At 38.0% G+C, this 13,048-nt stretch overlaps 1 protein-coding gene across 3 annotated transcripts; it reads left to right on the plus strand.

The window, feature by feature from the left end:
• The first annotated feature begins 383 nt into the window (after positions 1-383).
• cracr2aa (calcium release activated channel regulator 2Aa) lies at positions 384-11,812 on the plus strand. 3 transcript variants are annotated; one of them, XM_028408554.1, is made up of 18 exons: positions 384-505; positions 2,943-3,362; positions 4,610-4,721; positions 4,824-5,013; positions 6,088-6,234; positions 6,369-6,459; positions 6,563-6,658; positions 6,932-7,119; positions 7,482-7,553; positions 7,823-7,868; positions 7,968-8,041; positions 8,159-8,498; positions 8,674-8,806; positions 9,227-9,308; positions 9,498-9,612; positions 9,791-9,892; positions 10,034-10,110; positions 10,758-11,812. In XM_028408554.1, the coding sequence occupies exons 2-18, from the start codon at positions 3,129-3,131 to the stop codon at positions 10,849-10,851; spliced, it is 2,193 nt and encodes a 730-aa protein (XP_028264355.1). In that variant the 5' UTR covers positions 384-505; positions 2,943-3,128; the 3' UTR covers positions 10,852-11,812. The 3 variants fall into 3 exon arrangements, with proteins under 3 accessions (XP_028264355.1, XP_028264356.1, XP_028264357.1); XM_028408555.1 differs by lacking the exon at positions 384-505 and adding an exon at positions 1,053-1,072; XM_028408556.1 differs by lacking the exon at positions 384-505 and adding an exon at positions 1,088-1,123.
• The last annotated feature ends 1,236 nt before the right edge of the window (positions 11,813-13,048 follow it).

Raw genomic sequence — 13,048 nt, forward strand, 5'->3', positions numbered from 1 at the left:
AATGACACTGTGCCATATTAGTAAATCTCTTTGTATATTTATTGGTCTATAATTCCAGTGAGTTTATTTTTTCATATCAGTTTATTTCAGATATAGTATTTTTTTTTCATGTATTTAATCAGGTATTCATTTATTTGTCCTTTACTTAGCTGGAAAAACCTGTTTCTCACATTCTCTTGTCCTCTAACTTCACTCTTGTCTGTATTGACGTTAATTTATCGTCAACACAGACAACGTTATTTCCTCATACTGTACTAAGCTCTAAGATGTTGTCAGCAGCAGGTGGGTGTGGGGGTGATGGTGCTGGTACTTCCTTGTTGGCGTTGCTACGGTTACGAATAATGAAGTCCCTCCCTGCACAGTTGCCCCGTCAGTGCTGCCCAGTCAAATTCCTGCACTCACTCACACCGGCTGACACTTGTAAACAGTGAAGCGGACACGACCTCAGTCTCAGAAAAAAAGTGCAGAAAATTCCTCCAACGTGAGTGACACGTTTTATTCACCGGTACGTACTTTACTGTTTCCACAGCTCCCTGCTGTCTAATACTAGTTAGCTTAATTAAAGTGTGGCACTGCTTCTGCTGCTAGCCAAACACCACAACTTCTAGAGGTTAAAAGGAAGTCACTTCTGGACAACCTTACGCTGTACAAAAAGTTTATTTACACAACACTACAAAGTCGAGGAAGTTGCATTCGTTATAAGAAGTCCTCTATTATTAGTATGAGGAAATAAGAGAAGGTTTTACGTCGTTGAGCTGCACGTGTTTAGTGAAACTGAACCTGTTGTTAGCTCTCACCGGACTATTTTGTTTTTTGCTAATCATGATGTTGTTTTGCCAAGAATTACGTAACAAATGTGTCAAGTAAATTATTTTAAACTGGTATCGATACTTCAGAGACCTCTTCCTGTAACTGCAGCCCGCACGTTCATAGTTGAAAGTGGAGTAAAGTTTTATTTGGAGAGTTGACATGAGGAGGCTGCTATCCCCAGTTTTGTTACATGGGGGCATTTCATCCTTTTTAACAACCTTGTGCAATTTTTCAGAAGACCTGGATGTCCAACTTAAAGTCAGTGAGTGCAACACACTTAAATTAAAAACTGCAACTTCACAGCTGTCTAAAAGTAAATGTTACTTTTCTGTCTCATTAAGCACATACATGCATTTAACCTTGGCAGAGTGTTTTGCATTCTGTTTATTGTACTCAGCTGCTTGTGTCATCGGAGACACATTTCATTTAAAGGCACATGCATATGGCTGATGGTAAATATTTTTTGTGTCTATCATGCATTGTTTATGGTAGCTCCTCATAATGGAGCTAGGGTATGTTAGGGTATGTTACCTACAACAAATTTAGCATTTGTGCTCTAGTTCCAACCACAACAATGGTCCCCTAAATGAATATGTAGCTTAAGCTCCCTAAATGTATTTTAGGGGACTATTGTTGTGGTTGGAACTAGAGCACAAATGCTAAATTTGTTGCTCTGTAGACCTCCTGACCACAATGTCAGTGTTTGCTTAGCAAGGACTGTGGCTTCAGCAGCTGTTACATGTCAAACCGTAGGAACAGATAAGGTGTGTATGCAAAGTAATGAGCAGCAGAATTTAAACCTTCAAGTTCAGAAAAAACAGCAAATGGTAGATGGTTTCATTACATTATTTCATTCTTTAAAATTTAGTGTAATTTCAGTTTGGTGAAGTAAGATTAAGAATTCTAATTAATACTTAATTTACAGTTACACAAAACACACCTTAGTGTTAAATTTAGTGCAAGGTGCAATCTTTGGATAAAACTTGCGGTTTAATTAGCCACTCGTCTTTCCAAACGTCAGTTCACTAGTTCCTTTTCTTATTTCCTGTCTCATGCTTAAGAGGCTTCTCTTGCTCACTGTGCGCTATTTTCTTGTGAGGCTTATCATGCTTGCAAAATGTTGCATAATGTTTAGGCTCAAACACACATATATTTAAGAGCATGTCACTTTTTTGGAAATGTTGATTTCCAAATCAAAATGTATGTTTTGATAGAAAAAAATACTGTTATTGCACTTTATTTTTGATTTTATTATTGATGATAAAGCATTGCATAATGTAAGATACATGTAGTATAGTCCACTAGGTCTTGAGTTAGAAGGCTGTATACTTTGTGCGTGTGTGCATGCTGTGTTTTTCCATCTGCCTTATACCTGTCCCACACATCTACATTTGTGTGGGTCATCACACACACTGACTGATGCTCTTGCTCATGAATCGATTGAGGAAATACACAGTGCACAACGGGAAGGCAGTCTTCCAAACCAATGCATGCAGAACTGTAATCTGTGTATAACCCACCACTAAGAGTCATATTGCTCAATATTTCCAGGCAAGCAAGACCCTCCTCGTCATACCACAACTTTCGGCTCAGTCTTGGGTTTACCTGTCAATTTAGAGAGGGGAACTCAGGCATTAGTCACTGTTATTCATCACAATGTATCTATATCACAACAAACTTTGCTCATTTGAACATGAAATAAGATGTAACAATGTGTTTTAGGAGTGATTAGACACTGGTGCTCTCGTTTTCTTACTATTGGTATGTTATCTACATAGCAACACCCCTAAACAAAATTTATAGGAAAGCAGCCGAACCTGGCACACCTCACGCTGTATCGATATATCTATATCACACACTATAGATCAGAATAGGAGTGTCCTGTGTGTTTGTATCAAAAAGTGTATATTCCTGGTATAGGCTACTCCTGGTAATCATGTCTTTAATCTTTTAATGAGTAAAGGTTGGTAAAATATTCTTGATACCATGTTTTTTTCCTGTAACTGACTTATTAATTTTTACAGATCTTAAATTAATGTATAATCTCTAAACCATTTGACTCATCTCATGCAATAATATGTTAACTATATGGACAAGGGGCTGTAACTAAAGACTCTCCTTTTCTCTCATAGGTTTCCTCAACAAATTAAAGAGGTGGTTGCTAAGAGATGACAATCGGTGACATTGGTGAAAGCCTCAGATGTACAGCAGCCTGAAGCTCGACTTCTCCAGGATCTCTTTTCTCCACACATCTGACTGTTCCAGGCTCATGTAAAGGACGTGGGCAGCGCTGTCCTGTCAAAAGACTCGGAAACAGCATGGCAGCTTTTACTGCTCCACATGCCAATAGCGATGCCATGAAAACAAACGTGGCCCAGGCTGCATGGCAAAGGAAAGGAGGCAGCAACAAGGCGAACACATGCAAGAGCAACTGGAGTAAAAACTGTGAGAATGGGGACGTGGGACAAAACACTATTTTGGAGAAAACTCATGAATTCTTCCAGATGTGTGACATTGAGAACAAGGGCTTCATCACCCAGCGTGACATGCAGGTGAGTTTGACTGCTTTAGAACTACTAAATTCTAACAATTTAAATTTAGTTTGAATAATTTTTGTTGCTTTGAAGTTATTAAAATAACTAAACAGATGATTTTATGTTCAATAGACCACATTTAGAGGCATGCTACCTTAAAAATTTATAGTAACATCAATACAACCTACTTCAATAACTTTGAATAGTAAATTCTCATTGCTGTTTGTTTACCACTGTATAGAGACTATTTACTTCTCCTTATTTATCCAGAATAAAAAGCAGGAACAGTGTGTTCACTCATTAATGATGCTGACCAGAACACAGATAGGATGTGCACCTTTTGTTCAAAGCAGCATAAAAGAGACTGAGGCACAGAGAGCCACGCGGAAGCTTTGTCATGCAACTCCTCCACTCACATTATTGTGCAGATTCACTTGCCCTTCAGATATTCATCCGTACTATGGCTAATGCTTTCATGAAGCACTTGTAGACTCGCTCTGAGGAGCATGAATAGATACAGAGTAAGCTTTGATCTCCTGTTTATGATAATGGTTTGGAAATTAGATGCCGAACAGGACCTTCTCAACGCCTTTTATATGACCATCTGTACTAAAGAGTACAAACCATACTTAAAAGCAGCACTTGATGCAGTTATTTATTTTACACCTTCCATACACCTAAAAAAGAATAATGTTGTATAACATGTGACATTTCAGCATTTGCAATGAATTTCCACACAATGACCACCAACAGGCAGGCTTGTTTGCTAACTTGAGGGATGTGTTCTGCCCAGATAACACACTTTACAAGAACAGCTAATGTCCCTTCCCTGGATTGTAAGGGTGGCTTCAGTAAACATTTGCAGCAGTGTAAATATAGTGTAAAACGCCGACCAGCTTACAAAGGTGTGGCTGTGTTGGCTTGTCTTAAAATTTGGCCCTCAATTTCTGTCATGGCCATGTTTGCAATTTGGCTTTTGGTTAACATGTGTGTTGACTGTAGACTGTAGCTGCACTGGATCATTTACTACATTGTAGGAGAAGGTACAGCCCTGTTTAAAACCTATATAGCTAATTTAGCCTGATTTTGGGCTTATCTGATTTATAAGTAAAGGGTAAGAAACCAAGTGTTCTGTTGGACGTTATTGCCAATGCGCAAATGACTCCTTTTGTCACCACTCGCAGTTGTTATAGCTACAGTATTATTAATGTCCTTGAAACTTTGTTCTTGCCGACAGCAGCTATATTTTGTGTCTTGTTCAACAGAGGCTGAACGGTGAGCTTCCTCTTACTGCAGAGGAGTTGGAGAATGTGTTTGATACCCTTGATTCTGATGGCAACGGGTACCTTACCCTGAAAGAGTTCTCCTCTGGCTTTAGTATGTTGTTTCAACTGTAAACATCACTATTAGAATAAATCAGTATTTACAATGTTTTTGACTGTTTGTAAATTGTCATTTACACTCGGGTTTAATTTCTAGGTGAGTTTTTGTTTGGTCAGAAGATTGCTACAGAGGTAGACATGGGGGAGACGACCCCCACTAAGAGCCCTCCAGAGGTCCTGTACCAGACCCAGTGGGAGGAGAACCTGGTAAGCGTAGGGGAGGATGATGAGGAAACACACTTTTGCATGCTAATGGAGAGCCTCGGAGCCAATAACGTCTTTGAAAAGTGAGTGCTGCCTCTGTGGTTGTATTTATACAGTAAGTATACATCACAGTTTTAGCAAGCTTTGTCTATGTGTCCCTTAAGTCTAAACTATATTTTTACAGCCTCTGATTTTAATCAGCAGTGTAAACTAAACAAGAACTGCTGCCCACAGTTAGTGCTGCTGCCTTGCTTAGTGTGTGTGTGTTTTTGTCCCTGTCCTTTTACTGGATGTATAGATACTCTATTGATCCCAGAGAGAAAATTCAGGTATTATGGTACTATGATTTTATAATGTACATACTAAGGGTAAAATATTTTAGTTTTTAAAGACAAAATAAGTAGTAATTATTCAAAATGATCTAAAGTTTGAATTTAATCTACACCTGCCTTTGTACTGAACTAGTTAGTAACTCTAGATGTCTTTTCAGACCCATCCTAGTCATGCATTATCAAATCATGCATTATCAAATGCATGACTAGACTCACCTTTAGCAAGCAACTCAATAACAGAAAATTGTAATAGAATGGACCTCAGATATGCACATCCTATTTGCTTCCACCCAAGTGGTTAGAGCTAGAGACATTTGGGTGACATTTTAGATCAGATCAGTTTGTGCAGCATTAACTAATATTGATGTTGGCCAAACTTGAAGGAACATTCCTGGCTGTCTTACCTTAAAGCTCAGAGGAGGAAAAGGGAAACATGATGTTGTAATAAAAAATTATCGTAACAGGTTTGATTATCAATATGTGAATCATTGTTTCTATTCAACATTAAACAGCTTCATTCTTACACTGGTGTGATGGTTGAAGAAGGCACATATTTAAATGATTCCTTTACTGTGCCAAAGTTTTTTTTTCTTAGGTGAAAGATGTTCAAACCTTTTAAAAAGACTATATTCTGGTACTTAAGCTGCCGATTCTGTGGATGTGTCTATGTTGTACTTTTGCTGTCCTAATTTCTATTTATGTCCTTTCTGTATTATCTTTCTTTCCCTGTTTTTTTTAAAACAAGGTAGGTAATTTCAATATCAACTAACAATTGACTGTGATTCTGCATTTGTTTACATCTGCTCCTTAATTCTGTCTCTTCAGTCCTGCTGAAGTGCGCAGTCTGTGGGCCCAGCTGCGTCGGGATGAACCTCACCTTTTATCCAATTTTGAGGACTTCCTGGCTAGAGTGACGTCCCAGATCATAGAAGCCAACCAGGAGAAGAGGGAGATGGAAAGTGCTCTCAAAAGGTTATTGCTCATCTATGTTTATTCCATTATCAGAGGTCTTTCACGCTTCACGCGCAAACTTTTGCATATTAGTAAGGGCAACAGTATTGTCTGCAACGATGGCATGTTGTCACATCTGAATGTCATTTATACAGAAAAGCTGTAACACATGATGATGAAATCCAACGCCTGTATGAAGAAATGGAGCAGCAAATAAAAAATGAAAAAGACAGGATTGTGTTGCAGGTATAAAACAATTAGCGAGGTGTTCTCTTGGAAAAAAATCTCTTATTTACTGTTACTTTTTTTCCTCACTATTCCTTATATCCTTTTTATTACTGTGCTACAGGACTACGAGCGGTTCCTATCTCGTAGTCAAGACCTGGAGCTGCAGCTGTCCAGTAAGGAGAAGGAGCTGGAACAACTCTTCCAGAAGCAGAGAAGGGTGAGTGGAAGCCTGTGGAATCATTTTCCCCCAGAGTGCAATATTGTATTTGCAGTTTAAGAGAAAGACAAATGTGATATATAGTGTGATTTGGCACCCCCACTCGATCAAACCATACTGAATCTCTATCCTCTTACTTCATATGTTTTGACATATGCTATGAAGTTAGTGACATGATGTTGTCTTTACATCATGCTCTCCCCTCGAGTACATCGTATGACAAGGGGTTAAACTACTACTAAAGGAATCATGATTTGTTTCTTTTATGTTCAGCTGGAGAGTCAGTGCCAGGAACTTCACAGTGAACAACATGTGACCAAAGTGGAGAACGTAAAGCTGAAGCAGACAAATGATGAGTTAGCACGTGAGCTGGACCACACCAGCCAAGAGTTGACTTTGGCACAGGAGCAGCTGAGTTTGTTGCAAGAGCAGTCCACAAGACTTCATGAGGAGAAGGAAATGTGAGTAATTAATTACATGTCTTTAAACTAACTTCAGAACTGACTGAAAATATAGAGACTGTGAAACACACTAATGTTATTCATACGGTACAAAATGCTTTCAATGTGAACTACTTAGAAATGCATGTTAAATGTATATAATGCTGACTCATAGTGTTACCTCTGCTGATATAACAAATATGTTTCTATATTGACATTTATGTCAATAAACTGAGCAGCCACAAGCTGTTTTGCTTCAAATACTCATATATGGTGTCTTGAAATATAGTAAGAAAAATCTTTTTGCTTTGTGTAGCTACAAAACATATATTGGCTTAGACATGGTTTATATGGTCAATAATGACTGTTGTTTTTCAACACAGTGAAATATACAGACTAACTGAAGGACTGCAGAGAGAGCGAGCAAGTCTTCTCAAGCAACTGGACCTTTTGAGGTATGGGTCACTATAAAAATTGATGTTTAGCTGTTGTGGGCCTCCTAGTTTACAACTTCTGCTTTGTTATTAGTGACGGATTTTGAGCATTAGAGCAGGTGCCAACAGAGGGAAGAGGCTGTTTTCCAACTGCCATAATAAGCATATGCAGACAGTTAATCAAACAAGCTAGAGATTTATGTTAATAAAGAATGAGGCTACTTGGACAATATAAAAAATAGTTAAATAATACAAAGTTATCCCTGTGTCTTTTGCTTTTATGTCTGCAGAGAAATGAACAAACATTTACGAGATGAAAGGGACACATGCTATCAGGTGTGTTTCAGGAATTCACTTTAATATTGACTGAAATCTTTAAGATCCTTGCATTATATGCCACATTTTGAATACAAACTTTATGTTCCGACTCTGCAGAACCCAAAGGATTGTAAGACAACATCCAGTATGAAACAAAGGCCTTTAATGAAACATATAAATGTATTCAAAAGGTAACCTATCGGATACATGAAACCTTTATTGTTTTAAAGATCTGTCATATCAAATCCACCACAGTTAATTCACTATTTTTTCTAAACACATGTTGATGTTGTACTTTGTATCTATAGTGAAGATGGGGAGGGGCTGACCTCCAGGCAAAATGTAACCAACTGGTCATGTCAGCCATCTTGCCCATCAGAGGTAAGAGGGCACCTCCGGAGGATCATCTCCATCGAGGAGGACCATCTGCCCCACTTGCTGAGTGACTGTCAGGCCCAAATGCCTGTTTCAGAAGCTGTCGAAGAAGAGGAGGTTTCAGACAATGAAGACAACATAGACTTGGTGATGAGTGATATATATCCATGTGTGTCATCATCACCACAAAAACAAGCAAATGGAAGTGTGGAGCGAAGGGAAACCCCAACATCTCCAAGAGGTCAGCCTGTTGGCAAGGAGACCAGCATAAACGTAAGTATGAGTGATGTACTTAATATAAGGCACATTTGACAGTTTGCCAATTTGATTCTATGAATAATATTTAACTGTGAGCAACTGATGTAGAACAGAGGACTGTTTCTCAGTGAGAGGGGATTGCCATGCTCACACAAATTCACAAGACCACTTGACTGTTTACTTTCTTCAGGAGGAAGTCGGTTCTTCGGTGCCTGACCGCCTCTTTAAAATTGTCCTGGTGGGGAACTCTAGTGTCGGAAAGACCTCCCTTCTGCAGCGATTTTGTGATGACTGCTTTCGCCCGGGCACTTGTGCCACTGTGGGTACGCAATGCACTCAAACAGATACACTTGGTTAGTTCCTGTGAGCAAAGCCGTCAAAGCACCCAGGCCTGTGGTTGACCTCAGGCTTGCAATGTGTTTGCCTACGAAGCACCAAAATGTAGCAGCTGGTTATGACACATAATAAAACAGAATTTTCTTTCTCATAATACAGTCTTAAATTATGTTAAAACATTCCCAGTTAAACCCTTTAAGAAAAACTAGCTAACTAAGTTTAAATATATTGGTTCTAAATTGAAACAACACATTCTATAGAACTTCTAGTGAACTTGTGGGTGTTTGGTCTTAAATTAGAAATGGTAGGGTTTTGCAGCCTTCCTCGTGATGTCATGTTGTCCATGTAGCATAGTTTGAGCTTGAGAAATAAAAACTGCCATAAAACCTTGTGTTTTCCTTGTACAGGTATAGACTACAGTGTGAAAACAATAAGTGTGGATAACAGTCAGGTGGCACTGCAGATGTGGGACACAGCAGGACAGGAGAGGTGAGGTTTCAGAACACAAAGTAAGAGTCTTTGATGAAAATACCATTTTATACTAAAAAAGATATGTTTACATATCTATATAGATCTGTAATCCAGTCTTGTATATGTTGTCAGGCTCAGGTGAAGCACAGGGAGATAAAAATAAGAATAAAAATTTAAATGCATAACACTTTCTCCTTCCTCCTGCAGGTATCGAAGCATCACCAAACAGTTCTTTCGCAAAGCAGATGGTGTAGTTGTGATGTATGATATCACTGCTGAGCAGAGCTTCACTGCTGTCAGGCAGTGGTTGACAAGCATAAAGGTAAGCCAGGAGCAGTGTCAACAAGCAAAAGTGTCTGTTTCTCTTCTTCTTGTTAGTTCATTTAATCATCTGCAGGATAAACATCAATTATAGTCCAATGCTTTACCCCAAAATCATCTTACGGATCATCAATGGATGTAATGGTTGGTTTATTTTTCCTACTTCTCTTTATATGCAGGAAGGCACCGGTGACGACATTCCCATCATGCTTTTGGGAAACAAAACAGACAAAGAAATAGAAAGACAAGTTCAGAAAGAAATGGGTGAAAGACTGGCCAAGGTGTGTACACATCTGTTCTGATTCTGTGCTAATATGTATCATTCTCAACATGATTTAGACATTGTTTTTTACTCATAGGTTTATCTTGGCCTTTGTGCATACCTATTTTTTTCCTTTTTGTCAATTGTTGTCATTTTGTAGGACTGCCTGATGACCTTCTATGAATGCAGTGCATGCTCTGGATACAATGTAGTAGAGTCCATGGTTCATTTAGCCAGGTAAGAAAAAGCTGCAACCTTTGTGTGAGCTTATGCAAAAAAAGAAGAGTTGTTGTGGACTAAATTTATAGCTTGTACCTATTTGAATAGCATTTAAAGGGGACAGTTACTCTACTGAAATCCAACGCTGTTTGTTCTACTTTGGAAGAACAGACCCTTTCTCATTTTTGAAGTGAAAAATCAATCAAACCCTCCTCTTTGTGCTGAAAAGTGCTTCAGTAAAGCCTATTTATTATCAAACATTAGATGTGACTGCCAGTGCTAACAGCAACAGACTTTTTGTTTTTGTCTGCAGTCGTGAAGCAGCAGGCAGAATAGCAGGATGTCCCCTAAATGGAATCTAGCCATCGTAATTAAATCTGGACCTTTCCTGTTGAAACCTGAAAATTAGTTGATGGTTATGTATAAACATGTCTGCTGAGAATTAGCCTTTAGATAACATGACTGCATTACAGTATTTTTAGTTGTAACAATAGAACAAAATGATATCTAATACTATGCAACCAGGAATTTTGCAAACAATATCTTATTCAAAAGCAATAAGAGATAAAGACAGCAGAAGGAAACAGCTCCAAATCACAGTACCCAGGGCTTCAAGCTGTCCAGTCAGAACTGCTGATATGTGTATGCCTCAATATGTTTCTTAGAATTCTGAAAGAGCAAGAGGACAGAGAGAAGGACCATGCCAAGACGGTCCAGCTGGTCAGTAACACCTCAGAGAAGAAGAGATCCTGCTGCTAACAAATGAGCAGTTAACACTCACACAGTAGCACTACCCTTTACCACGATTCACAATGTGAGAGTGTGATCACATGTACCAGTGAGGACACATCATTCAGCAGCTTTCCACCCAGTTTTTAAACTCAACACCAAAATGTCACAGATGTTATTGCACTATTAAAAACTCATATTATTTCTTAATGTTTGTATGGTTTTAAACATTTTAATTACATATAATAATATAACAACAAGAACTAATTTGTGAGTGAGATACAAGGATAACTGAACAAATGTACAAAGTGATCTGAATCTATACTTTTTTTTGACATTTTTAAAATTGAGGATATTTTTCAAAACTAAACTGCTATTGTCAGATATTACAAATATTTATCTAGCTGTCAAATCTGAGCTTTTTACTACATGTATTAATATATACTTTCAGTGTTTATGCTTTATACTCATGCTCCTTCATCCTGGGCAGCTGAACACAAAATCATAATTTGCCAAATGTAATGTATTCTCAAACAGCCTTGCAGTAAACACTACCTTGATAAAGCTTTTGCTTTTTTAGTCGGCCTTCTGTGGTTAAACTCACTTGTGATCTTATGTGGAATTTCAGGATGTGGGAGTTTCCTTTCACCTAGTGGACAAAGTCACATAGCACAGTGGTAATGAGTGTCAAAACAAAGTGAACAGAGGTTGTTTGTGATTTGTTTCACAGTTGTTATATTTAATGGTGTTAATATCACAGGTATTTGTGCTTTTGTCCATGTTTTTACATTATAATTGTTAATGAAGCTCTGTGTTGTTCTTGTAGCAGTACATGAGGTTGTTAGGACTGTCTGAGCATTTGGCGGCTGACTTGGTTCGCAGTTTTGTTTGTAACAGCTGGAGTGCACGCAATATTTATTTCTTGTCACTATAATCTGCCTTGTTGGTGATTGTTTTATGAACATTGTGTCACTGTATCAAGTTAAGATTTTATCATCACGTTCAGTGTTTCACTACTGCGAGGATCACTTTAATGTTGAAAAATGTACATAGAAATAATAAATAAATAAATATGTGTATATTGTGTGAAGAAAGCAGAGGACTGACATTTTTCTTTGTGGTACATACAACTAGTTGTACAGCATCACCCAGTGGATACATTTGAACATTGCACTTTATTCAGTTTTTAAATTGACATGACAATATGTGAAACACATACTTTATAATTAGAAAAAAAATCATGTGCAATTAACATGCCAATTTATTAAAATCTATAACTTAAAGTATGTGGGTGATCTAGATTTAGTTTTTCTTTTAGAGGTGCTCTTTCAGTGCAGGTATTATTCAAAATTCTAAGATGACTTTTGATGATGTGTAATTAATTGTAAGCATTAATGCCTCTTACAGTGTTGCTTTTTTGTACTGGTTTGAGGCCTGTAAAGTACACAGGGAAAGTCTGTGCTGAGTGTCTCACTCTTTACATACTGCACATTTTGATTGTTACTTGCATTAGTTACATGCTTTATGATCATTCCTATAAATTTTTGATTTTGGTCAGAAAACATAATGATAGAGGCTGTCTGTGAAGAATATAAGCTACACAAGGGAGGTAATACTTCATATTGTTTTTCCATATGAAACACCTTGTGACTCTGTACTACAGGATCAAGCGGGTTTAAAAGATCGATGAATGAATAAATGAGGCAAACAAGAACAGTAATATGTATGTAAAATATGTAAAGCATATTCCCAGGTCTCGACTGAAAAAAAAACTTCTCAGCGTGTACCTTGGCGATAACCTCATTAAGAGCACAGGTGAAATGGAAAGATACTATTTTTCATCAGATTCAATTGTGTGAACCAACAATGTTGATCAGGATAACTTGATTGACTTCCTTTAGCAATGCTTCCATCATCTGCCGCAACTGTTTGGAATGTAGGGTGCGATCGCTTGACATGTAAAAAGCTTTTGTTAACTTGAGGCTGTGTTTTAAATATTAATCCTATCGTCTATATAATAAAAGAATAGCAAAGAGCTAAATGCACCAGTGCAGAAGGGAAAAAAACTAGTTTGACTTGGGCACTTGTTGAAGGCATTTAGTATGGGGAGAGAGTGTTATTGGCATGTCAACATCACAGCTCAAACTGACAACACAAAGCGCGAGCCACTCAGCAGTGTGAGCTTTGACGCCTTCTCACAGAAAACCACTAGTACACTGACAATGCA

This window comes from Parambassis ranga, chromosome 6, assembly GCF_900634625.1.
Source record: "Parambassis ranga chromosome 6, fParRan2.1, whole genome shotgun sequence".
NCBI lineage: Eukaryota > Metazoa > Chordata > Actinopteri > Ambassidae > Parambassis > Parambassis ranga.

Bases quoted from the DNA above. Each gene is read 5' to 3' on its own strand.
- cracr2aa (XM_028408554.1), top strand. From the start codon at position 3,129: ATGGCAGCTTTTACTGCTCCACATGCCAATAGCGATGCCATGAAAACA. The intron at 6,460-6,562 runs GTATAAAACAAT...ACTGTGCTACAG, and splicing joins AAGACAGGATTGTGTTGCAG to GACTACGAGCGGTTCCTATC. The intron at 7,554-7,822 runs GTATGGGTCACT...TTATGTCTGCAG, and splicing joins AAGCAACTGGACCTTTTGAG to AGAAATGAACAAACATTTAC.